The following is a 25,375-nucleotide window of genomic DNA, read 5'->3' as shown; positions in this document are numbered from 1 at the left end:
ATCAGCATAAGTACTTATTGTACTGACTCTGTATTTCAATCATAGTTTCAAGAAAAGCCTGCTAATTCATATTAAGAAGCATGTACGTTTATTTTACTCAAAAGCAAAAATAATATATAAAGCAGCAGTCAGTTGTGTGATCTTGTCTAGATATATTTGCAAATAACAATAACTTTCAAGCCCCTCGTTTTGCTACGCACTAAATATAATATTTACTGTCTACTGAAACCAGAGATCGTCAGGAGAGGGTTTATCATCTTCCCATAGTGCCGGTTCAATATCACGCCTCACCTCTGTTTCTCACTTCATTAAATATCTCCTATGCTGTGCACATCAACGTGAGTATGATTCTGTCCATAATCGATCCATATGGACCTAGCCACACAGTTCCATATTCTAAACCTTTCAAACTGCATCGACAGGACTCTATCCCATTGTATCCCTTTCCTATCACTTGGTGTGCGATGGATCCTTGTAGTAGCTTGGGATGATGGGAATGTATTTTGATATCATCGATCTCTTCAAACATTCTGGCACAAATGGCGGCTGGTACACTTCCGGTCCTTCTTCCCACGTGCCGGAAGTAGTAGTGTCACCTTCAGCATACTCTTGTTGCCAGATATTGAGACCACGCTCTTCCGTTGTGCCTGTTATAAACATGTGTCATGGCTAGCATAAATCAGTATACGGCATTGTCTATCAGTAAGAATACTAACATGAAATTCTTAATTAGGTATTTTCTTTGTGGTTCTTGTGGATACTTTGCGCATTTTCACGTTGCACCTGTATTCTAGTAATAAGACTGTACATAACCCGGAGATCAATCAAGACTGGAAAAGTAAAAAGATATGAACGAATTTAACAACTAGATTCGTTCAGTCGTGTCCAACAAAAAGCATGGGTTGTTGACGACCAATTCTAACATTTTAACCCTCGATTACCAAAGTGATCCCTTGCATTTGTATAATACAACACTTTCTTCCAATTTCTAACAGGAAATTACGAAATTGGAACTCTTCTCCAAACAACAAACACAGAAAATTGTTGATTTATGAAATTTTCACGTTCACTTCTGACATGCAATATTCCTCTATAATACCTCGATGGGATATTGCGTCAAGGGAGCCCTAAGGTGAAGATCAGAATGATGACTATAACACGTTTCTCATTCATTGTGAATGTTTTTTTGGACACAGGCATGATAGTCGGATGATCCAAGAACTCCTGTGTGATATACGCAACTGAAACTATGAATGTAAAACATTCACACCGATCTTCCATGTTTTTCATTCTCAATTCGGAACTGACTGCTTACTTTTGTATTCATATATAAAGGTCAGTGTGATGAACGTAAAATCGTAACATGACTATACCGTCTGGCGGGAATACCGCTCTGATTTTATTAACGTTTCCCTCACCTGGAACTGTGTTGTCCAAAAAGCATGCGATCACCCCACCGACAAAACAGGGGTTAGACAGCAAAACTTCTATGATACGGTCTGCATCTTCATTTCCTGGAAATGACGTACATAAAACTGCTGAAGTAATTGCAATACCCTCCAATATCAGTTCGAAAGAACACAGTTATATAGCTATCTTTATAGCTGTGGCTAAGAGTCTGGCTAATTCTTGCCTCGTGGACGGTGATCAAAATGTCCAACACCGCACTGTATTGAACTGTTTGAAACTGGGGCTTTTTAGAAGTTGTGAGCAAAAGGAATGACAAGTCTTTATGTTTGAAATCGCTATAAGCATCTATACCGAAACGTCGCTATTGTTCAGTAAAGAAGATGATGTCCATAGCGAGGACAAAACAATATTACAAGATGCCGTCATTTATCAGGAGTATTCCAGAGTGCATCGTTTGAATTTCTTTCAAGATTAATGTAACAGGTACATACTAAACGAAAGACTGTTCCAAGGATGCAACTCTTTCTCACCTGTTTGGATTCCATCGGGGGTTTTCTCAACCCAGTGAGGCAGCATGAGCCCCAAGAGAAGAGAGACTCCAATGATGGCGAGGTTTCTGGACGAGTTGAGGTCGACGTACTGGAGGTTGGAGAGGACTATGCCCACAAAGATGCCCACGCCTATGATCATCCCCCCTCCTATCACACAGTAGGGGATAGTGATGAAGAATGACCCGATCTTACCTACGACTCCCATTAGAATGTACAGCACCCCGGTTGCTTGGAACACACGGCGGCTTGCAACCTGCGATTTATATATGTCAATGGTATATTTTCGAGTTTCGATTCCAATTTCTTTTCTTGAATTTTTTTTCAGTTTTCAGTCAAGCATCATACGCAGAACGTGATCCGTAGAGAGTGACGTTTACCCTACTTTTAGGAATATATATTTCACCAATATCACGCTAGGGGTTACCAGAATGGGCATCACATATTGTAAACTTACGGGGAATCGAAGAACGGGTCTTGGGGGCGTGACAAACGAACGCTTTAAGCACTAGGTTACCCCACCGAACTATATATAAAATGATCCACACATCTGACGTACATCATATACAGTGTTCCCAGAAATTATTGAGAAAATCTAATGATGCTAAGATTGGAAAAAGGGCTTTCACTATGCACTAAGCATACTAAATAAGGGAGACAACTCTTGAAGGCTTAGAAGGCAGCTCATTACGTCAAGAGTTATCTCCCTTGTCTGAGCAGACGGCTTCCTCTGTTGACATGGCAGAATTTACAGCAAGAGAGAAAAGAAAGCTCACTCTAGATAATTTTGAAAGGGGTGAGGCTGATGCTAAAGTGTTAGCTTGTAGACATGGTATACCTCTGTCTACAGTATACAGAACTTTGAAGAATATTCAAACAGGAACCGGGATAGAGCACAAAGCAGGGGCAGGTCGGCCTAGGAAATTCAGTGTTGTGGATCGCCAAAGACTTGGGCAGATTGTGAGTAGGGGCAAATTGAAAAGTGTTGAGAACATCAGAAATGAAATGATTAGCAGAGGAAGTCCTCAGGTATACAATGAAACAGTTAGGCAGGAATTACAGAGACTTAATTGGGTGAAAAAACGTGGAATTCCCTCGCCGTTGATGAAAGATGCACAAAAGGAAAAACGTTTAAACTGGTGTCGGGCTCATGAAAATCAAGATTGGGATAATGTTTTCTTTTCGGATGAAAGTTCTGTTTGGCTTTTCCCTAATTGTGTGAAAATTTGGACCAAAGATACTGTCAAACCTATCTACCAGCGACCAAAACATAGCCCGAAGTTTCACATGTGGGGTGGCATATCGGCTCGCGGAGTGACGCCATTGTGTGTTTTCACGGGAAACTTGACAAAAGAAAGATACGTTGACATTCTAAATGGTCACCTTCTTCCGACAGCACAAACATTGTATGGAGATGATTGGATTTTCCAGCATGATAATGACCCAAAACACACTGCGCGCTACACAAAACAGTGGTTGTCGGGCGAAAATGTTCAAGTTTTAGACTGGCCCAGTTACAGCCCAGACCTAAACCCAATTGAGAATGTGTGGGGAGTCATGAAGGACAGGATAAACCAAAAGGGACTGAGAAATATTGAAGATATGAAGGCCGAGGTGGTCCAATATTGGGATACCCTGTCACACGATTACCTACAAACTTTGATGGGTAGTGTGCCTAGGCGTATTCAGGCATGCATTGCTGAGCGAGGAGGTCTAACAAAGTACTAAAACAAGACTGAGACTGTAAAAGGATGATGTTTTAACATGTTTATGTAAGTAAAACGCCAGAAGTTAATAAACGTAATTAGTTACATGACGCAACATGATTCTCAATAATTTCTGGGAATACTATACATTACATTCGTACATCTGAGCACTTCCACGCAGTTGAAGAACATATTAGACAGTATCCACACAGTGTATTTGATGGTTATTTGTCCGTCTTCGTCAAGGTAATTACTTGTATTGGCAACCAGCTCATGAAATGGTTAACGAACATATCATTCGTTGGTTATGTTTAAAGGAACACCATAAGCATTTATACAGGTCTCAGGTTCGAAAACGAGAGGGTATATTTAGAATTCCGATCTCTACCGACCTCTGTAATATCCACTTGTCTTCAGTTGTGTAAATCACTGTAAAGGGTCTCTTCAGACCTTTACTATATCAACAGTTGACTTAAGTCCTATTTTCAATATGACAACCGGTTATGATCTGGAATAACGTGCTCACGTGACCTGTTGCACATTCCATCAGTTGTCACTACTTCCTGAAAGTTGTCATCGTAACTAACGAGAAAAAATAAAGTTAGTTTCATGACTTACTTACATCACTTGTGTTCAAGAAGGCGTTTCTATTACGGAAAGGGCTATACTTCCAAATATGATTACAACAGTCAGTATGAAGACGATTAGGAAAGACGGTGTCCCAAAACAGGTTGACTGCATAATACTGGTCACATGTTTCTACAGACAGTTGTCCTGATGAAATAAACATTCTTGGTTATCTTTACAGCAGCGATGATTTACGGTAATTTTGGTCTTTTCATTCAAACATTGGTTCTGATGCAAATCGGAGGCAGTTACTACTGTTTATCCTTGAATTAAACCTACCCGCGTTATTCCTATGGCACCGATGTTATTCCCGTAGGAAGCGGTGGCGTGGCCAATCCCGACAGCACCCGCTACAAAGCTCATAGCGCCCTCTATAGCAATACCCCGGTTAACTGCATGGGTGGGCGGAGGAGGCACGAAGCACATTCGGGCGCATGCACTGTAGTCTCCGATGGAGTCAAGCACCGAGAAGCCTGTAGCCAACAGGAATGTGATGCTCGCAGAAGCACTGAAACTGGGCATCCCGAACTGGCCTGAAACATCCAGGTGATTCAGTAAGTATAAATTGTTAGCCTATAGCTGTATTACAAGTACGATGGATGTGCTAATGAATCAAATATGGTTAGCAAAAATGACTTACAAATACCCCTGTGCTGGATCACTTTGGGATCTATACTTTAAAGAAAATGTAGGCAAAATTCATTTTCAACTTGCAACTGACAAAACGGGAGAATATGAAAACAATGGATGCTTTGAGAGTACATCACCATAACAATATCTCTGAAAGATGATCGTGTATAACTGCTGGTGTTCATGCTCTTTAAGCACATATAGAGAAATGCTGGTGTTCATGCTCTTTAAGCACATATAGAGAAATGCTGGTGTTCATGCTCTTTAAGCACATTTAGAGAAACGGTGGTGCTCATGCTCTTTAAGCACATATAGAGAAATGCTGGTGTTCAGACTCTTTAAACATATATAGAGAAATGGTGTGCATGCTCTTTAAGCACATATAGAGAAATGCTGGTGTTCATGCTCTCTAAGCACATATAGAGAAAGGCTAGTGTTCAGGCTCTTTAAGCACATATAGAGAAATGGATGGTATCTGTCTATCGATCCATCTAATTATCAAAGGCATATTTCAGTGACATTTCCCTTGTTTATTTCCAGCTGTATATTTACCAGGATACGGGAAGAAAAACCATGGACTCTGACGTATGACGTAATTGCGAGAGTCCGTTCGGGCGTAGTAGTCAGTGCTTAGAGGATCGTCAGAGAGGGAGCCGCTTACTGTCAGTATGGCGGACAGACACCAGCCAAGCAGGATTGCAAAGAGAATCTAAAATGAATATATTGTAGATAATTGGATGTTTATAGACCTCAAATAAATCACAACGATAAATAACAACCCCAGTAGAGGCGTTACTGTTAACATTTCTCCCCATGTATAAATATATTAAAATCGAAGACGTTTTTCACAGGGGGTAAACACTATCTTTGCTCAACCGGAAGTTGACCGTCGTCAGCTACAATCCCCCGATAGACAGTCGACCCGAGAAGACTTTGAGTCCCAAAAGTTATAATATTTTGATATTTCCAAGTAGTAGATGTTTATGATGTCGACTCTGATAAGCCGAATGATCGTGGATTATAAACTTTATGTCATTTGGTCATGACACATTTTATTGAGAACTGAAGCTTCTCTGGACACGTCTGTCGGCTCGGAATCGGAAAAGCCAACAAATCGACCACTTTCGACGTATTTACACCATTACCAATTGAAATCATGTGACGTATTGTGTTTTTTAGGTTGAATGAGGTTATGTAGCCACTGTGGCAATATTTTAGCTTCGGTCAACATATAAAATTTGAGATATTCGCGAAAAATATAACTGTACTCGTTAATAGTTGCTTCACCACTGTACGGGTTGTTGTGTCTTTTCTCTCGCACAAAATTCTCTTGGTTGTTGCAAGTATCGAATTTTGATTCGTTTCCGTTTCCCCTATCGTTGGTCACAATTACATATGTTTAAAAAATTGTGCACGGTGATGGTTTGTTCTGTTGCTGCTAGTCATGGATGCGTTTCCATTGTTATTAATGCGCAGAAAAAAATCTGACTTTTGTAACATTTTTAAACTTTTGTATAAGCACCATCCACAGAATGTCACCAAGGTTCGCCAAAGGATATCTGATAGTAACCAAATAAACCAAAACATTTCAAAATTTAGTTCCCTTGAAAATCCATCATTGTGGCAAGTCGTGTACACAAGCCATTTCTACGATGGTGAAAGCATTAGGGCGAAGCAACAACTTCGCAGAGGTTGATCTCTTTAGAATGTTGGGATCAACTACTTAATCAGAGATTCGTTAGTATTGTCAGTCTCGATCTTTCTAATGGTTTTAACAATGAGCCATACGTCTTGCACTAGTTCTACTCGTCCCTTAAGCTCAAACAACATTAATGTTTGACATTTAATACTTACTGCAAATACTTGATGGAGCGGGAACCATTTGATGTAGAATCCCCGTTTCCTTCCCCAAGCGATCAGGGGTGTGCGCACACCGCGGAGGTAGAGGGATAAGATAAGGGCTACAACTGCTGTACTGTTAAACATAAAGACCGTGTAAGTGAGTGAATGACTCAGGTTTAACGCCGCCTTGAACATTTACTGTTTGGCTGGCTGGCTGGACATAACTGAGCTGACTAGGATTCGAACCCTGGCTGTGCCACATTTGTGCCATGCCCATCAGACAGACATGCAATATAGCAATTTGAAACAGTTAGTTTAAAAAGACAGCTAAAAGCAGTACCATACAAGTGCTTCATCTTAAGAATAATATATATGGCTACAGCCAGTCGATGTATTGACACTTGGTCACCAGAGTTCATTCTTCAGTGATTTTGAGAGTTGACGGTGGCAGTCCCTGCTTGCGGTGTTAATTGTCTAGGATTACATACTTTTCCGTTTTTTTTCCTGTGGTTTGTTGTATACAGAACCAGTACAAAACACGTTTTCAAAACCAGCATCCTGATGGTTAGTTTGGTTGACTGAATAATGGAGCTGCTTACAGTGCGTCTTTCTATTTCCGGGACTCACGTATTGTAAACCTATCCTTGCCCCTGTATTAATAAATAACATGCCCTTGATTACCACTGGCCAGTTTATGACGCTACACAGTCTAAGAACCAGTCAGAATGCTGATTAAAAACGACATCAACAACATGTTATCAACAACATGATATCAACAACACACCCGTGGAGTTTCCGAGAAATTCAGCTGAAAGAAACTGACACGCAAAAGAAATCCTAATCCATTTTACTGGAAACGTTATCATTGATTGGTTTCGAAGTAATTCGTACTGAAACTCTTACCCATTTTCACGATTCCTTAGCTTGACGTTTGGTTGGACGGTAACAGCAAGGAAGGAAAACATAAGAGCGCCAGAATCACGGAAAGATACAACTGAATTTGTCTTGGTTTACAAAATGCGATTCCTGGATTTATACAGCATGTACACGTTGTATCATGAGGGAAATCGAACCTCGGTTTCGAAGCCGTGACCGCAACGCAACGAAGAAAGAAAGGGATAAGAGCATTCCAACAAGAATTCTCACTGAGAAAATCTCCAATGCAATAAGCCTCTGATACAAATACCTAGATATAATGTAATGTATATAATACGGTTTCAGCGATACGTACAATAAGGATACTCCCCACTGTGTCTCCGAGAACCTCACGACTGTCTTGTAGATATACAGGCCAATCAACGTGATGGCCGGGACGATTGTTACTGGTCCAATGAAGCGGAGTAACACGCCCACCAGACCGGTTGCACCAATCAGAAAGTGGATGAACCCCACAACCATTAAGCTGCCCATCAACTACAGTGACAAGCAAAATGGAAATAATGGTGGAGGTACTCAAGTTCTGGAAAACTAAGCAGCAGCTCCGCAAAATATTTAACCTGACAATTGATCAACAAACGTTATGAAAAAAACACACATTCCTTTGCCCCTGTAATCCGCTCTGAGTCCAAGAACATGATCAAGTAGATCTGTACTGGAAACTTACAGTCCCCAGTTTGCCGTGGATTATTTCCAGAGGTACGGGATACTGTCCTCGGGTGTCCACGGTCACATTCTGGGTGGAATTACCGTAGTATTCAGCTGAAAGAACAACCAAAGCAAAGCCTAGCAATTGTATACATGGTTGTGAATGTTCACAAGAAAGAGGCTTGCAGTTAAATTCTGCATGTTTACCTGAACAGTTTACGGTCTGTTTCATTGAAGACTATCCGCAAATATCGGTCTTTCAGAATAGTGCAATGAATATGATTTACGGTTGTGATTACCGAGCTGTTCTTGTGTTGGACACTTCCATTCCTGCATCTCAGACAGAGCCAGAAGAGGGATGATGTAAATGTTGGTTGGGCCTTGGAATACAGGCAGCCTGCATAAAAAATATCGACACCAGTCACATGAACATGAAAACATTAGACAGAATGGTGGGTGTATCTGTGTTAAAGGTCACTTTGAACAGTATCGCAGTAATATGCAAATGGCGAAAAGTGACGCAGGTCTTGAATGTTGGCCGACATCATGGAACAAGTGAACACATTCAAGAGCATAGGTCTGCCATTTAAGAACCACAATAGGGCCACTGACATGACTCCCACAGCAACTCTGTATAAACAATGGTGGATGTTTCTATTGTGTCGAAGACGCCATATAAAATCGGATGGATGTTATAACAGCTTGTCATCGTAACATTGCTGCATTTCTTAATGTTACAAATGATTAATTAACTACTGAGAGAGCAAGTAGACGATGGGAAAACGACGTGCACGGGGAGGCACGTAGGTACAAATTCAAGGGTTGTAAGATGCAATATTAATAAGGACATTCCCAAACGAAGGTGAATAATTGGTACTCACATCTGTTTTCTCTAATGGTTATCGAAAAATAGATAGATGTGTGAAAATCTGATAATAATGGTGTCAACGGTATAGATATGTCAGAATGTTACTATAACCATTATTTGCAAAAAACGTCCACAGTTGAAAAAAGTGTCCATTATGAACAAAGCAGATGCGTCACTATTGAGATTGACAACATTCGATCTTGGCCTTTACTGATATTGCCAGCCGCCATTTTTTCAGCGCTGAACTACGATAAAATTACAGTCGGTGTTTTCATTGCTGCATGCCGTAATTTAAGACCGGCACGGGCTAGAAAGCGCATAATGGCACAGATACATGTGTCGAATGCGGGTCAGAAATATCGTCAATACCGAACCCAGTTCAAACGAACCGTAGGTGATATTACCACCAAGAGCTGAGGTTATGGCGTCATCTAACAACTGGCGTGATAATAGCCCGTTGTCATGCCCTTTGGCGGTATTGTAAAGTTACAGAGGCCCACATGCTTGTCATAAAAGGCGACTAACATGATCGGGTGGTCAGGCTCGCTGACTTGGTGGACACATGTCATCGGTTGCCAATTGCAAAGATCAATGCTCATGATGTTGGTCACTGGATTGTCTGGTCCATTATTTTCAGACCGCCTCCATATAGTTGGAATATTGCTGAGAGCAAACTAAACTCACTCACTCACAGAGGCCCGCTCACCTCTGATACCATGCGGGCGTTTTAATGGCAATTCTATCCGTTTTAGCAGTAAAATTTAATGATCTAGCTTGAGATCAAGCAATCTCAGGTAGGCATAATTATGCTTCTGTTCTTTTCTCACCTGACACCGATGGTGACCATTAGAAATGTGGTCACACCTGACATGAACATGGTAGAAGACAGTACTTGAGATTTGATGAGCTCAACATCTTTAGCACATACCAGCTCTGATACCAGCAAGGATGTTGATAGTGACCCGGCGATGGACATTAGACATTGCTAGTTAAAACGAAAAAGAACTCGTGGAAACAACGTTAGATAATATGATGGATATGACATGGATATGACAAGTGGTAAAGACGTCAACGTATAGGCAGATGATCTAATGTACATTAACAACATTAATATATCCAACCTCACACATAAATATCGATTTCTGATTGGCTGAGCACTCTTCTGTTATTATCAGTATAACCCGCTTACAAGCGAGTAACATTTTCTACGTACTCCGCTGGGAATGCGGAACTCATTTGGAACTTCGTGATAGTAAATTTATATCTCGAATATCATCGAATCACGTATGATGTACCGAAAATACCGATGTTTTGCGAATGCAAAACAATGTGAGGAAGATGACTCTGAATCAGTTTTCTTGTCTGACAAATCTAGCGGTGGGTACAAAAGGTTTTGTAACTGTGCTTCAAACAAGTCACAATTACCATTCAGGTGTTCGGTATGATAAATGCGTTGTTCACTGGTTCCTCGAAGGATGACAGGGATGATGGTTAGACGATCAGTGATTGATATAATGTTATACACTATACACACGTGATTAAACAATAGCTCAACATCAGATAAATATGATGTGATCGGTATGCCATACACTAGGGGTAAGGCAAAGAGCACAGCAGCATGAGAGAACAACTGATAAGTATTACACATATTATTTAGAGTGAATATGGTTTTACGACGCTTTTAGCAATATTCCTGCAAAATCACGGCAGGGGACACCATAAAATGGGCTTCACACATTGTGCCCATGTGGGAATCGAACAATGACCTTTCGGATGACGAGCGAACACTTTAACCACTAGACTACCCAACTGCCCCCATAGTATGTAGAGTCAACTCCACAAGCATTCTTCGAGGGACCGTGAAGAGCATTGCGCGTTTCATACATTTCGTAATAAGACCGCTTGATGTCCTCCATCTTTTCAGATGTCGCATTGATGGTTCCAAACAGCCATCGTAATTATTATCAACGTGGAGATGTTACAGCTTCATGTAGATGTGCTGGGTTTCAGGTTTTATAATCTTGATAAGATTATTTTATCTGGACTGAATACTTACCTGTAATGCAAAGATGGATATCAGATGAAGAGGAGGTGATTCGCTAATTCTGTAGAAAAGTTTTCGTGTTTGTTTATTCTCAATACTGACAGATGTGTCCTGAGCTGCGTCTTGTTCAGCTTGATCTCCGACAGTGTCGGCGATGTCGTTGTCGTTGTTGGTGGTGTTGGTGTTGGCATTGTTGGCAATGTGGTCGCCATTGCCTGGGCGTTTCAGGAGCGGGACTTCACTGTTCATAGTTTAAAGGCAAAATGTGATCATGCGCGATGTAAAGATATTGACTTTTGTGGAAATCCTGTTTGTTTCAGTTTATGCAAAAGATTTGTCAAATCGATCCCTGGCCAGTACCAAACCAACTCAAATTCCATAACTACCGTAACCTAACACATTTCCCGCCGGATTAAAGAGTTATTACCTTCCCTTACCACTACCACAAAACACCCATACCTACCCAAGTCAAACCCATCTCACCTCGTACCAATCCCAAACAGCACAAAACACCCATACCTACCCAAGTCAAACCCATCTCACCTCGTACCTCGTACCGATCCCAAACAGTACAAAACACCCATACCTACCCAAGTCAAACCCATCTCACCTCGTACCTCGTACCGATCCCAAACAGTACAAAACACCCATACCTACCCAAGTCAAACCCATCTCACCTCGTACCTCGTACCGATCCCAAACAGCACAAAACACCCATACCTACCCAAGTCAAACCCATCTCACCTCGTACCTCGTACCAATCCCAAACAGCACAAAACACCCATACCTACCCAAGTCAAACCCATCTCACCTCGCACCGATCCCAAACAGTACAAAACACATATGCCTGTCCAAACCAAACTCGTCTCACCTAGTACCAATCGATCCAAAACAGCACAAAACACCCATACCTACCCAAGTCAAACCCATCTCACCTCGTACCGATCCCAAACAGTACAAAACACCCATACCTACCCAAGTCAAACCCATCTCACCTCGTACCTCGTACCGATCCCAAACAGTACAAAACACCCATACCTACCCAAGTCAAACCCATCTCACCTCGTACCTCGTACCGATCCCAAACAGCACAAAACACCCATACCTACCCAAGTCAAACCCATCTCACCTCGTACCTCGTACCGATCCCAAACAGCACAAAACACATATGCCTGTCCAAACCAAACTCGTCTCACCTAGTACCAATCCCAAACAGCACAAAACACCCATACCTACCCAAGTCAAACCCATCTCACCTCGCACCGATCCCAAACAGTACAAAACACATATGCCTGTCCAAACCAAACTCGTCTCACCTAGTACCAATCGATCCAAAACAGCACAAAACACCCATACCTACCCAAGTCAAACCCATCTCACCTCGTACCGATCCCAAACAGCACAAAACACATATGCCTATCCAAATCAAATTCGTCTCTCCTAATAATTATCCCAAACAATACAAAACACCCATACCCATCCCAGACAAACACTGAAACTCATGACACCTAACACCAATCCCAAATAGCACAAAACACGGTCGCCGTATTAAAAACATGATTTTACAAACAAATAATTTTAATAATAGTCCAAAATGCAAATTCGCCTTATATTAGAAGCGCACATACCTTATCAATGCTGTAGTTCTTTAAGTGACAAAACATTGTCATTGTATAAAACATATCATTGGTTAGGAAATGCCTATTCACAACCTCAACACGAAATTTATGTCATCATGTATGTATGAAGACTCGTGCTCAAATGATTCTACTACAGACTCTGGTCGCCAACTTCGTATCGTTTAGCTCATTATATTTTTTAAAAAAATCTTTTTTTTCTTTTTGAGGTAAGTGTAACTAATATTACCTTTGTTGCTCCATGTGTCCTAGGTCCACTCTCGCCTGCAAATGACATGGAAATTTATGTACGGTGTAGGTAACGCTATAGTCCGTTCCAAACAATTGTGCATCAGCATCCGGCAGATATTCTCACACGTTCTCTTACAATGATTGGAGCAGCTTAAGAGATAAATTGTGCATTTGATGCTGAAAGCATCAAAATTTGCACATTTATTGACTAATGCATAGTGAACATTTTCCAATATTTCAGAATATATTTCATTTTGCGCATGCGCAGGTCCTCTTTCTTTTCAATGTTGCACTCCTGCTATATGGAAACGGTTTGTGAAACAATAGATCCTGGACAAGAAAATCAAATGATCGACAGCATGAGCACCGATCTGCGAATTTGGTATATGATGACATGTGCCAACCAAGTCAGTCAGCATTCCAGGAGATCTGTTCAAACTCTTCAGGGGCGTTTGCCAAAGGTAAATACATCCTTGTCTTTTGTCGATACTGATTTACCTTTAGAAATGGTATCAGTGGAAATTCTAACCAAAATGACAATTACCCGCATATTCTGGTTAAATATCTTGTAAATAAGAGTCACATCGACAACCAACAGAGCCAAATGCATTCAGGTTGTTACACCTCTTTCTGCAGCCACAACAGACCAACTCCTGACGAGACGTTGATGTGTGGTGAGGAGCCGCCCATTAGGAAACGCCTTGGTCACTTTCCTGTTGCGTCCAGATTTAAGGCAACTGCATACTGTACAATAGCTGCATGCGTTGGTAGGATCACATGTTCTGAGCGTTAAGGCAAGCACTACAACATCTGCAGTTACTGCTTGTAACATAATCTTTTCATGGCAGCACATCAGTATCGGTTTCTTGCAATATAATAGCGGGGACACAGAAGAGGGAGAACCGAACCAGCGTCTTCGATGCGAAGGGCGAACCAAGCTATCCCACTTCTACTGCAAATAATAAAGGATGTTTGCTCGCCAGTTTGATGAGGAGATTGGCAGAGATTGTTCAAGTCCCAGGGATGCTACATCTGATACTGTGGTGCTTCATACAACCACAACAACCATTGTTTAAAATCTGATGACAATCAGATTTCTGGGGTAGTCATGGTGATACTTTCCAGTATTGTTTATGTTCACTTTTTTTGTGTATTCTTTTGAGATTGGAGTGATGTCTCACCATGTTTCAATTTCAGTTTTGGTTTTGTTGAATTTAGAATAAAATGTATTACATTTACCATAAAGTATATGCATCAACGTGTGTTTTAGTACTCATCTTCAAAAATTGCGTTATTGCATGCTATTGTCGTGGATATGTTTCATTTTGATTGGAACATGATGTACAAATTCAATATGGTAACCTGTCATTTGTATTATAACTGCCAAGAGGCCCATAAACGAAGACGATAAATACGTCAACATGACTTTTCAATTTCTACAAAACATATTTTATGAACACAAGCCCATTATCATCAACATTGTTGAAACCAAAACGTCACACCTTAATTATGCTGAAGTGCATATCTAGGAAATGTATAAAAATATTTCATGTTACATTTGTAAAATCAAATGAGGCAAACTTATCACTGGATTGCAATGATTTAATTGTGTGTGTGTGTGTGTGTGTGAGAGAGAGAGAGAGAGAGAGCGAGAGAGAGAGTGAGCGTGTGCGTGTGTGAGTGTTCATGTGTGTGTGCTTTAAATATATTACACTGCAAAAATAAAGGTAGTGATTTTAACAGTAATATAATAATAATAAAGTAATGACTGCTCCTTTAGGGAGGGCAAATCTGGATTATCTGCCACAATTGCCCTTGCGTCTAATGACTGCCAAGATTTTATTGTTAGACATATCCAAAACGTTCACATTTGAAGTATTGTTCCTTTACCAAGTAGTATGTGCATTTTCAGGAAGTACTGATGAAACTATAACATACTCATCTTTTGAGCTCCGTATTCGAAAAACGCTCTGCTGGCTGCCACATAGATACACCTTAGGACTATTTGGGGGAATGTTTAATCTTAATGTAAATTTTTTTTTTCTCTTGTAAATCATTAAATGTTGAAAAATTGGTTTCCAAGGATTGTGTGGCTGACTATCTGAGAGAAAACACTGAAAATATTACGCCATATTTGTCTCCTGTACATGCGCACACAGCAAAAGCAAAACAAAAACAAAACAGAAACAAATCTCCCCAAAAATGTGACCAGAGTTTGTGCTTGTATCATTACCTGCACATTTTTAATGGAAAGTTGCACCTATCCGCTGCGTTAAAGTAGGCATCTACATGCCAGTCCAGTGGAATCTATTTTTGCGGATATTCGGGGCTGGTTATTCTCTGGCGTTGACGTTTCAACTTTTGACATTGGACATCCTGTGCCCTCATCAGTCATCAGGACATATAACAAAGAAAATCCACTTCAAACATATTTATGTGCCAAACGGGATGGAGAAACAATTCTGTACCGGTAAAAAGCACAAACACCAATTTCATGGAAACACTAAGCAATTTATTCAGAAATCCAAAACTACCAAAAGACACTAGTTTACCACTAGACCTATCTACGTGTCACGTGTGATGAACAATCATTTGACGTTTTTTTAAAATTACTATCCGTTTGCTCTGAAGACACCATGTGTGAGCTTACGAAGGCTACTATTGAACTTAGGAATACCAGTTATTTGCAAAACCAGCAATAATCCATGATGAAGGTTCCATATATCAATGACAAGCAGCCATGCAGTAAATACTGACCAAGCAATGCTTATTTAGCTTGGTTCCTACGCGCACGATGCCTTCCTGCCTACCTTTCTGCAGTGAATAGGGCGGATTACTTAATCACTCGTCGATTGTGACAAACATGAAAGTACGAACATCTCTATATTCATTTGCTGAACATGGCCAACGACAGGAGCCTCTGATCGAAACAGTCGATATAACCCAACAGGCATCTTAAGAATAAACACTGGACATCTAGAGTATGCTTTGAAACTATTTATTTCCAACAAACAGTCAGTAATACGATTACAGTTATAGCTAACCATGGCATTGTGCTTTTCTTTCTCAGCATTTTCTATACCTGTGTCTCTCTACGTGGTGTGTGTGTGTGTGTGTGTGTGTGTGTGTGTACGTGTGTGTCTGTCATTGTGTCTGTGTCTCTGTGAGTGTTGCCTGGGTGCTGTCTCTCGCTATATTGTCTATGTGAATGTGTTGTCTCTCTGTGTTTTGTCTGTGTTGTCTGTGTGCGCTGTCTCTGTGTGTATGCGTTGTCTGAGTTGTCTGTGTGTATTGTGTTTCTGTATGTTGTCTGAGTGCGTTGTCTCTTTGTCTTGTCCCTCTGTGTTTTGTCTGCCTGTGTGTAGTCTCTGTGTGTTGTCTCTGTGTGTTGTCTCTGTGTGTTGTCCCTCTGTGTGTTGTCTGTGTGTTTTGTCTCTCAGTGTGTTGCGTAATTGTGTGTAGTCTGTGTGCGTTGTCCCTCTGTGTGTTGTCTCTGTGTGTTGTATATATGTGCTCTTTCTGTGTGTTTTCTGGTGTGTGCTGTCTCTCTTGTGTGTTGTCTCTCTGTGTGTTGTCTGTGTGTGTTGTTTGTGTGTGTTCTCTCTCTGTCTGTCTCTCTCTCTCTGCTGTCTGTATGTGTCTGCATGCGTGCATGAGCGCGTGATTTCAAAGTAATTCAACACAACACAACACAAGTAACACATGCTAAGAACACTGGTTTGTATCTTGAGCAGAAAAGATTAACGATATAAGGCTTCTACAAATGACAATAGGAACGAAAGAGAATGGTTTGGTTTTACTTTTCTTATAGCCATTTGATTCACCATTCGCCAGGTGAGGTTGATCATAGACCATAGATCATAATGGGTGAAACACAAGCAGCAGACACTACAAATCGTGATGACGGCAAAACAGGATCCTGTGATGTCTAAGGGTCGTAACTCGTCAGAACGCATAATAAACATTTAGCAGGCCATCCGTGCCTGTTTTCAGTGAGTATGGTAACAATAACATTGATTTTAAAATTACACAATTATTTCCGATTTTCGATCAAGTCCAGTTTTGCAAAGGCCTGAACATAGGAGGCTCGTTAAAACATTTCTGATCCAGACTTTAATCAACGCGTGCCTAATGGATGTATAATTAATGAAAATGAATGCAAGCACAGGTTTCTTGAACACCGAGACCGGCCCTCGGATACACGTTTCAGGTAAATTAAAAAAACGTGCACGTCTACTTGACGTCAGCGTCTGGAGAGGATATATTTCGGTTACGTCGATGTTGCATGTGTTATTGGACGAAGTTGTGCATGGAAAGATGAAATAAACTGATCACATCCGTGTACAAGCACATCAAGCAATTTACTGACTATACAATGCAAATATGTATATCCTATTATGCAAAGGAGACATACACAAGGGAACAATAGTATCATGTTACTAGGGCGACGTATAATTCTGGTTTCTCCGAAACCTCTGCTGGGGGTATATCTGAATCAGTTGAAACTTTATCCAAGTGAAGACTACTATACCATTTACAAAGACTATGCTTTCTCTGATACCCCTACAGGTGCTATGTCTGAGTCAGTTGAGACTATACCCAAGTGTAGAATTGTTTTTCAGCCAACGCCTCCCTAGCAAGGACTCCATATTGATACCTTTGCTGGTACTATGTCTGAACCATACCCAAGTGAAGAATGCTTTTCCTCTTAGTATCTGTGCTTGTGTTGTGACTGAATCGTTCCTCTTCCTTTACAAACGGCAGACAATATGTAACCACCACTGCTACACATAGTCTTGTCATATGTATGAATAGTGTTACTGAATCTATTACAGCACAGCATACCCTTGTTCTGCAACAGTTTTACTAAAATATGAGAAACCGACAACAATAGCTAGAGGTACTGCAAGAGACGAATTAACAGTGTTGGTATTCAATACGTTTAGCATGCAAAGCAACTATTTTAACCACCAGACCACTTCAAACTACACGGGGCTCAACGATTCTGGTCCTCGTCGCCAAGATACTTCACGTTACTCTATTACCTGTGAATATGTATGTACATGCAGGACTATGAAGTGAAGTGTTTTATCAGACCAAGTCTCTGGTTGCTTCCAATAAGCGCTCAGACTTTCGGTTCATCCCTTGTGCAAAATGGGCCACGGCTTTGCGATTACACGTTGAATTAACGTAGTCCGTGACATTCGCGACCCACTTATTCCGGGACTAGCTGAATCCCCGGGTTACGAAACGGGACGAGTGCTGACGGAGTTGTGGCAATGATTAAATGATGGAGTTGGCACAGATCCGCTCACATTGGTTCATTGTCAGCTTCACTGGCTGATATAAATAGCCAAGCATCATCAAAGACACCTTTGTGTGGCAAAGGAAAGTAGTGTGTACTGGTCGAATGTTACCATTTAACAATCGGGTGGCAATAGCAGGTTACACCGAGTTCTCCCTAAGCATATGTCATAAATAGGAACTAACTGTATTCAATCAAGAGTGGGAGATGATTCAGATGTAAATTACTCTCTAATGTAACCATTTATGAGTCAGAAAGGGAATATTAATCTGTAAATCCTGACCTCCCTCAACAGAAATCTGCTGTAAACATGTTATACATACAGTATCGACTGTTAGCAATGTCTCGAGGTTCTTAGCATCTTAGGTCACCACACACATAGTCTCAACACAGCTGTAAAGAACTGCATGTCCTTGAAACTTATGGTGAATTACTAAAGATCATATGCCGAACGGCTGCTATTACACATAGTTACAGGTAAACGATACTGAGAACGTAGCATTATCTGCGCAGAAGAAACAACAAGGTTTATGTGCGCTCACGTGTACAGTATGAAAACATCTCATGTAACATGTGCATTGTTTAAACGTTGGTTGGTGAAAGGTAGCATGGAACATTTGAACTGAACAGACATAACAATCATTTAAAAATGCATTCATTGGCATACACTCTGGTTACAAAAAAAAAACACGCAATAAATATACAAGAGGTGCATAAGAATTCTTATATGTAATTGTGATTTCCTGAAGTTATATTATTTCTATACTGTAAATTCTTTTGATGTTCAGTAAATTATTTGACAGGCGCTACATGGTCTGACCTACCTATGATTCAAATATTCCCTGTTGTTCCTATTATATTGCATAGTTTTAAATACATGATAATACTGGTATACACTATCAGTATGGAGCGCAGTAGAACACAGAGAAAATATGAACATTATTTATGAACAAACAATGAATGAAAATGAACATGGCTTACCTTCAAATAACTAAGAGCAGCGTCGATTAGTGGCCAGTCTTTATTCGGTGCATTTCATGAGTGAAGTACCCCGAATAAAGGCCGCTATACATACAACCGATGCCCTCAAAGTTCATGATGTGGTTGTACGTTCAACGAACAAATTAGGAGATAAACATCATGTGTTGGCCAATTTCCGGGTGTTATTGAGTATTTGAAGCACGGGAATATTTCATTTGAAACCTCCGGCGTGAGTATTTGAAGCACGGGAATATTTCGGAGGTTTCAAATGAAATATTCCCGTGCTTCAAATACTCAATAACACCCGGTGACGCCGGAGGTTTCAAATGAAATATTCCCGTGCTTCAAATACTCAATAACACCCGGAAATTGGCCAACACATGATGTTTATCGACATTGTAACCACAAAAGTAAACCAAAGGGGTTTTAGTGTCTGCACTCGTTTACATCGAATACGGACACAGCAGTGAAGTGTCATCAGCTGGCCGTTTCAGCTGGTTCTCATGGTAGCATCTGGAGCTGCTCATTTGTGACGTCATTCTAACTTTACGTCACAATATGACTTGAATGACGTCACCACTGTTGATGACACAACAAAACAATTGTTTACGTGTCAATACGCGGTGAATAGTCTTTCAGTTTCCGGGAATCCAATACCATTTAATCATGTTTTCAACCAATCAGATTACAGAACACAGTAACTTTTGGTTTTCAATATTTAAGCAATACTTACAAATGTTGCTAATCTACACTGCTGCCTATCTGAAACTTGAGATTACCCCCGCAGCTTGAAGGACTTGAAGGAGTAACCTTTACTTCTCTCTCCGGACATGTAGTCTTAACGATTAGTACACAATGCGTTATGCTTATCAGGTAAACTTGGCAAATCAAGACGAGAGCATATCGACAATGGCAGATCACATACTTAGGACGGACCATCTTTTAGGTCACCATGTAGGATATTCAATAATCGTATTCTAGGGTAAAGGAGCCAAAGAACAAAGAACGATCTTTTCCTAAAAAAATAATCTATAGCTCCGACAACACCTCATATCCAAACGCATTCAACGCAGGTGGTCAAAGATGGAAAATTATAAAAATGAAAACAGTTGAAACTAAAAACCAAACTCACCGAGACAGGTGAGCCTTCTAGTGACGCCATGTTTCCATGTGTGAGTTTCAGGACGTGACCGACAAATCACGGGACTATGGTGGCTGATTAGGGCCATCGCTTTCTCGCCTTAAATTTTGGAGGCGAGGAAGCGAGAGAGCGATATCACAAGACGAGAAAGCGATAACGCAAGACGAGAAAGCGATAGCACGAGACGAGAAAGTGATAGAGCGAGAAAGCGAGAAAGCAAGAAAGCTATAAAGCGAGTAAGCGATATTTACTTTAATTCTGCCCTGTCTGCACATGTCGTCTTTCCTGCGTGTGGCTTAATCCAACAGGAGGCTGAATCACTATTTGTTTTAGTCGCATAGAATAAAATGGACATGCTTTCAAATTCTATGGCATTTTTGTACCAAATCGTCTAGCTTGTCTAGCCAATAATCCAACAATAACTCCAGAAACCCTAGGGTGTTCTGTTGACATAAATGAGTGTTCTGAAAGCCTGTGGAAAGGATAACAAGGCCTGGATTAATTCCTGGCTTACATGTCTCTATTGTCATGTCAAATGCCAATTGTTAAATGCCACCATTGTTATCTGATCACTCATGCCTGGATGAACAATCCCTGGCTTCCATTTGCCCACCCACTCTACCAGTTTAGCGTTAATTAACTATCGGCTTCCCTTGTTATCTTATCACGGTTCTTTCAAATGTTCGTATATAGCTGATGAAAGGAATAAAAATATACTCCCTAACATCGTGTCCCACAAATACAGAAGTATTTCTATGTTTTTTACTAGGACTTTTTATTCCCTGGGTTAAAGCTTCACCTTTGGTGTGCCCCCACTGTGCCAACTTTTGGAAAATAAGGGATTAAGTTCAATCAAGTGTTAAATTGGCTTAATGGTGATTAAAGGATTAGGGGCTAATTGGTAGTGGGCACTGGGGCCCAACTAGGAGGGGAATTCCATGCCTCGAGACAAGTGAGCTGTCTCATTTACAGAATTCGCTGAAAAATATATGCATGACCACAAAAAAGTCATACTAATTTATTATATCCATTGTTAAAAATTAACGTTGATCAGTTTTGCAGATATAATGTAACTGTTTTGAAACGCCCAACGATGAAAGTTTACTTTTCCTAAAACTGTTTTAAGCACACGTATAATCACCACATCGAGCCCGCAAGATCGTCAGAAAAACCCTAAGTTGGACTACTGAGACTCTTTATGTCAAAAACATACGTGCGTGTGTTTGAATAACTGTCTGTCGCATTATTCTTTTATTTCTATTAAATTAGTTTAGACAGTACACTTCTGTTAGTTACGTTCGTAACAACCTATGGTTGCTGATAAGAGCTATCGCTTTCTCGCCTTAAATTTTGGAAGCGAGAAAGTGATGTCGCGAGAAGAGAAAGCGATAACAGGAGATGGGAAAGCGATAGCAAAAGACGAGAGAGCGATAACGCGTGATGAGGAGCGATAACCCTAATCATTAAGTGAGTTCCCCAGTTAAACTGACACTCCGCCTAAAAAGCACCAAAATGTATCTGTTCAAATTGTTTAGCTATTGAAAAGCATTTTAAAAGAAATTATTCTTTTTCAAATTTAAATAAAAGTGTAGATCGACTTGCTTTTCTGTTTTAGTGTAATGTTAAGAAATGGTTAACTATCCTGCTTCTGAGAGCGACAGTGAGACAATATACGAACATGGCTTTCTCGTCTCGTGTTACGGTTTCTCACCTGGTGTTACGGCTTTCTCGTTTCGTGTTACGGCTTTCTCGTCCCGTGCTATGCTTTCCCGTCTTGTGTTGTTTCTTTGTCGTTTCGTGTTATTGCTTCCTCGCTTTTCCGCGACCGTATTTTAAGGTGGGAAAGGGATGGCTCTTCTCAGCCACTATATAGGAGCCTCTTTCGGGCGTCCACTGCAAAATAATATTGCTGAAATCTCGCCCAAACAGGCATGAAACCTCATTCACTTACTCGCGAACAGATTACTGTTCATCAACATGAAATACCACATGTTTAGCTGCACTAATTTGCGATACTGGATTAAATATATCATGTGTAAAATATTATGTTCCACTTAAAACAATTGCCCCTATCGTAAACAATGTCGGTAATACTTAAACACGCTCGGCCATCTTCGGAGATATTTCGGCTTCGTTCCGTGATTTGTCGGTCGCGAGTGGAAACTCACGCAGCAAAACATGACGTCGCTAGAAGAAGCGAAGAAGCACCCGTCTCGGTGGCTTTTGTTTTTAGTTCCTACTATTACATTTTTATACTTATCCATCTTTGACCACCCGTATTGAATGCGTTCAGGTATGAGGTGTTGTTGGGACTATAGCTTTTGTTTCAGGAAAAGACTGTCACTGTAGAAGAGTGTCACAAGTCATGCCGCTGGAAGTTGTTTACATCTGAACAGCGAAGTCGTGCCGATGATTACGAACGTGCGCTGGACATAACATCAATTTTTTGTAAAAAAACGTGTTTGTAAATTGTTTAAATTTGTCCATTGCACTTCACAGGAAGAATAATTTTGGCTCATAAACTACTTCCTGGCTTTTTTATGGAGTATCGTAAATATTATGGAACAGATCAGTGTTCCATAAGTAATGGTTTCATTAGTAGATCCGTCTTAGGGATCAGCAAATGTTGCGTGTTTACATGCTAAAACATACTTTGGCTTCCCTATAATTTTCAGATCTTCTTGGCATTTAGTAGAAAGAATCATTTTAGCGAACGAATTATTTTGTGAATTATGTGCTGAAGATCAACGGTCAACGAATATGGTTCCACCTGTCCATTCCACAAGATGGCGGCTTCCGTGGTCGTGGTAGTACCGTTTTTGTATGATAAACTGTGCGATGGTTCTCTAGTTAGTAACTATCTTAATTGAATCCAGATTCATGCATCCCTCATCTACAAATGACATCTGTTGACAGAATTTGATATTTTTCGGATGGCACAGAGCGACTTGGTATTTCTTGCAAGTTTCTTACTCAATTAAGAGGAAGTGGAGGAAGTTTCAGAATCATCACAGGAAAGCACAGGTGATGAAACAGTTATGCAGTCACGCTGCCTTTGGAAGGATAGTTGTACAACTTGCATGAAATTTCTGTAATACTGTGTTTTCTTTTGTGAATCGTAACTAAATTCTGACATGTTTAGTATCCATGTGCATTCTCTCATCAATAAATGTAAACAAATGAATATTTTGCAGATAACAGCTTGACGGTTGTACCACAGAGTTCAACTTCATCACAGTGCTCAAGTAACGGGCAGTTCACAAGGTAATGGAATTGCTATTAGTATTTCAATTAAATGTAACTTAGAAATAGTTAAAGTCCATTGTCAAGTTGCATAAATATTGGTCTGTTTTTACAGTATGGGCACAGACACACTGATTGTTTGTAATGTTAGTTTGTTTTATGTGATATACTTCTTTTGCTCCAGGTGCTGATGTCTCTGTAGTTCCGGAAACTCCACCATCATCACAGAGGAGCTTGGATGACACTGTCAGTGAGTCCCGAGGGAGTCTGTTTCTTGGTACCATGGAAGGTAAAATCTTGTCTAAATATTGATCATATTATTTTCATGTTTTATGCGTTCGACCACACTAGTCCATAAACAGCACATTGTCGATAAGAGAGATTAAGCCATATTATTTTAGATTGTTTGGAAAAAACAAATATAACGATTGTAATAAAAATGAAATGAAATTATGAAGAATTCTGTGATTATTGACTTTGTGGTAGCAGCTGCACCGGCAGTTAGTATTGTTTTTTAATTGTCCACCAAGCTCAATTCCTAAAGGATGTAAAAAAAATATGTGAATATTTGAAAATGGTATATGAGAAAAATTATTTTTATGTGAATAATATGTTGATAGGGTTAAGTAAATAACATTTGTTTGTTGGGTTTATATGAACAGAATACGAATGCAACCTCCGACACAAGAACAGATTTGGACATCTTACACACACTTCGCCAAAAGCCCTTTTGCAAATGTAACTATGTCTGGGGTCGTCCTTTTCCATCTTCTCTCAACAGCTTCATGAACTGAACGTCAAATGCTATGCAGGGCACATGAATGCCATACCAATGAAGTTTATCTAAAGTGTCCTCCAAAATTGCACCCATCGCGCTCATTGAAAGACTGTATCCTTTCAGGAAGTAGTTGACTGGCACACCTAGAGATGGGTTTTTGCTCCACATCCGTTCGGTGTCTGATGCCACCACTGTCACAATTTCAGTCGTTTTCTTCCGCATTATTTGGTGCACATTCCTGTTTTGGACATGCAGAATTTCAACAAGGTTGATTGCTTCCTCTTTGTTCAATGCTGATGGCACATCTGTGATATCAGTCAAATATATACCTGGATAGGCATGGCTGGAAAAGGGAATACCAATGTACGAGTAAATGTCATTACTCCCACTTGCTTTGCTTGTAATTGTTGACATTTCCGAAAGCAGAATACAGTTTTCCAGAACGGCTTGCTTGATTTTTTCTATCAAAAGTTTAGACGTTTGGTTTAGTCTTGTTTGAACTCTCTTTGAGTTGTTGGAAAATGTCTCTTGAAGACAAAAGGTTGCCAAGTTCCAGGTGGATTCATCGCGATTGATCTTGAAGATTCGTTCTGCCTCATCATTGTATGTCGTGAAGTGGACATACTGCACATCCAAGGCAAAGATCTCAGCCTGTACTTGAAGGTAGTACCCTGTGAAGAAGAATAAGAAGTATCAATAACTGAATTAATATGGACAAATCAGTGTTGTCTGAAATGGTATGAAATATCTAGCTCTAATCCTGGACTTGGGAAATGAAATACCAGCAAGATTAAAACCTA

General features: G+C 40.3%; 1 protein-coding gene across 1 annotated transcript; it reads right to left on the bottom strand.

Annotated features, from left to right (window-relative positions):
- Nucleotides 1-450: 450 nt before the first annotated feature.
- Nucleotides 451-13,139, bottom strand: LOC137265830 (solute carrier family 23 member 1-like). The gene is made up of 12 exons (XM_067801295.1): nt 13,126-13,139; nt 11,272-11,500; nt 10,043-10,200; nt 8,647-8,744; nt 8,367-8,461; nt 7,995-8,176; nt 6,776-6,896; nt 5,474-5,630; nt 4,571-4,824; nt 1,941-2,214; nt 1,419-1,514; nt 451-647 (listed from the first exon to the last, which is right to left on the bottom strand). The coding sequence occupies exons 1-12, from the start codon at nt 13,137-13,139 to the stop codon at nt 451-453; spliced, it is 1,875 nt and encodes a 624-aa protein (XP_067657396.1).
- Between the last annotated feature and the right edge of the window lie 12,236 nt (nt 13,140-25,375).

The sequence above is a fragment of the Haliotis asinina genome, chromosome 15, assembly GCF_037392515.1.
Source record: "Haliotis asinina isolate JCU_RB_2024 chromosome 15, JCU_Hal_asi_v2, whole genome shotgun sequence".
Classification (NCBI taxonomy): Eukaryota; Metazoa; Mollusca; class Gastropoda; order Lepetellida; family Haliotidae; genus Haliotis; species Haliotis asinina.
The sequence above is the reverse complement of the archived record's forward strand: the minus strand, read 5'-3'. Positions and strand labels throughout refer to the sequence as shown.

Excerpts from the sequence above, each read along its gene's own strand:
- LOC137265830 (XM_067801295.1), bottom strand. Across the intron at positions 8,745-10,042 it reads ATGGTCACCATCGGTGTCAG|GCTGCCTGTATTCCAAGGCC; the intron begins GTGAGAAAAGAA and ends TTTTTTATGCAG. Across the intron at positions 1,515-1,940 it reads CCCCGATGGAATCCAAACAG|GAAATGAAGATGCAGACCGT; the intron begins GTGAGAAAGAGT and ends CGTCATTTCCAG.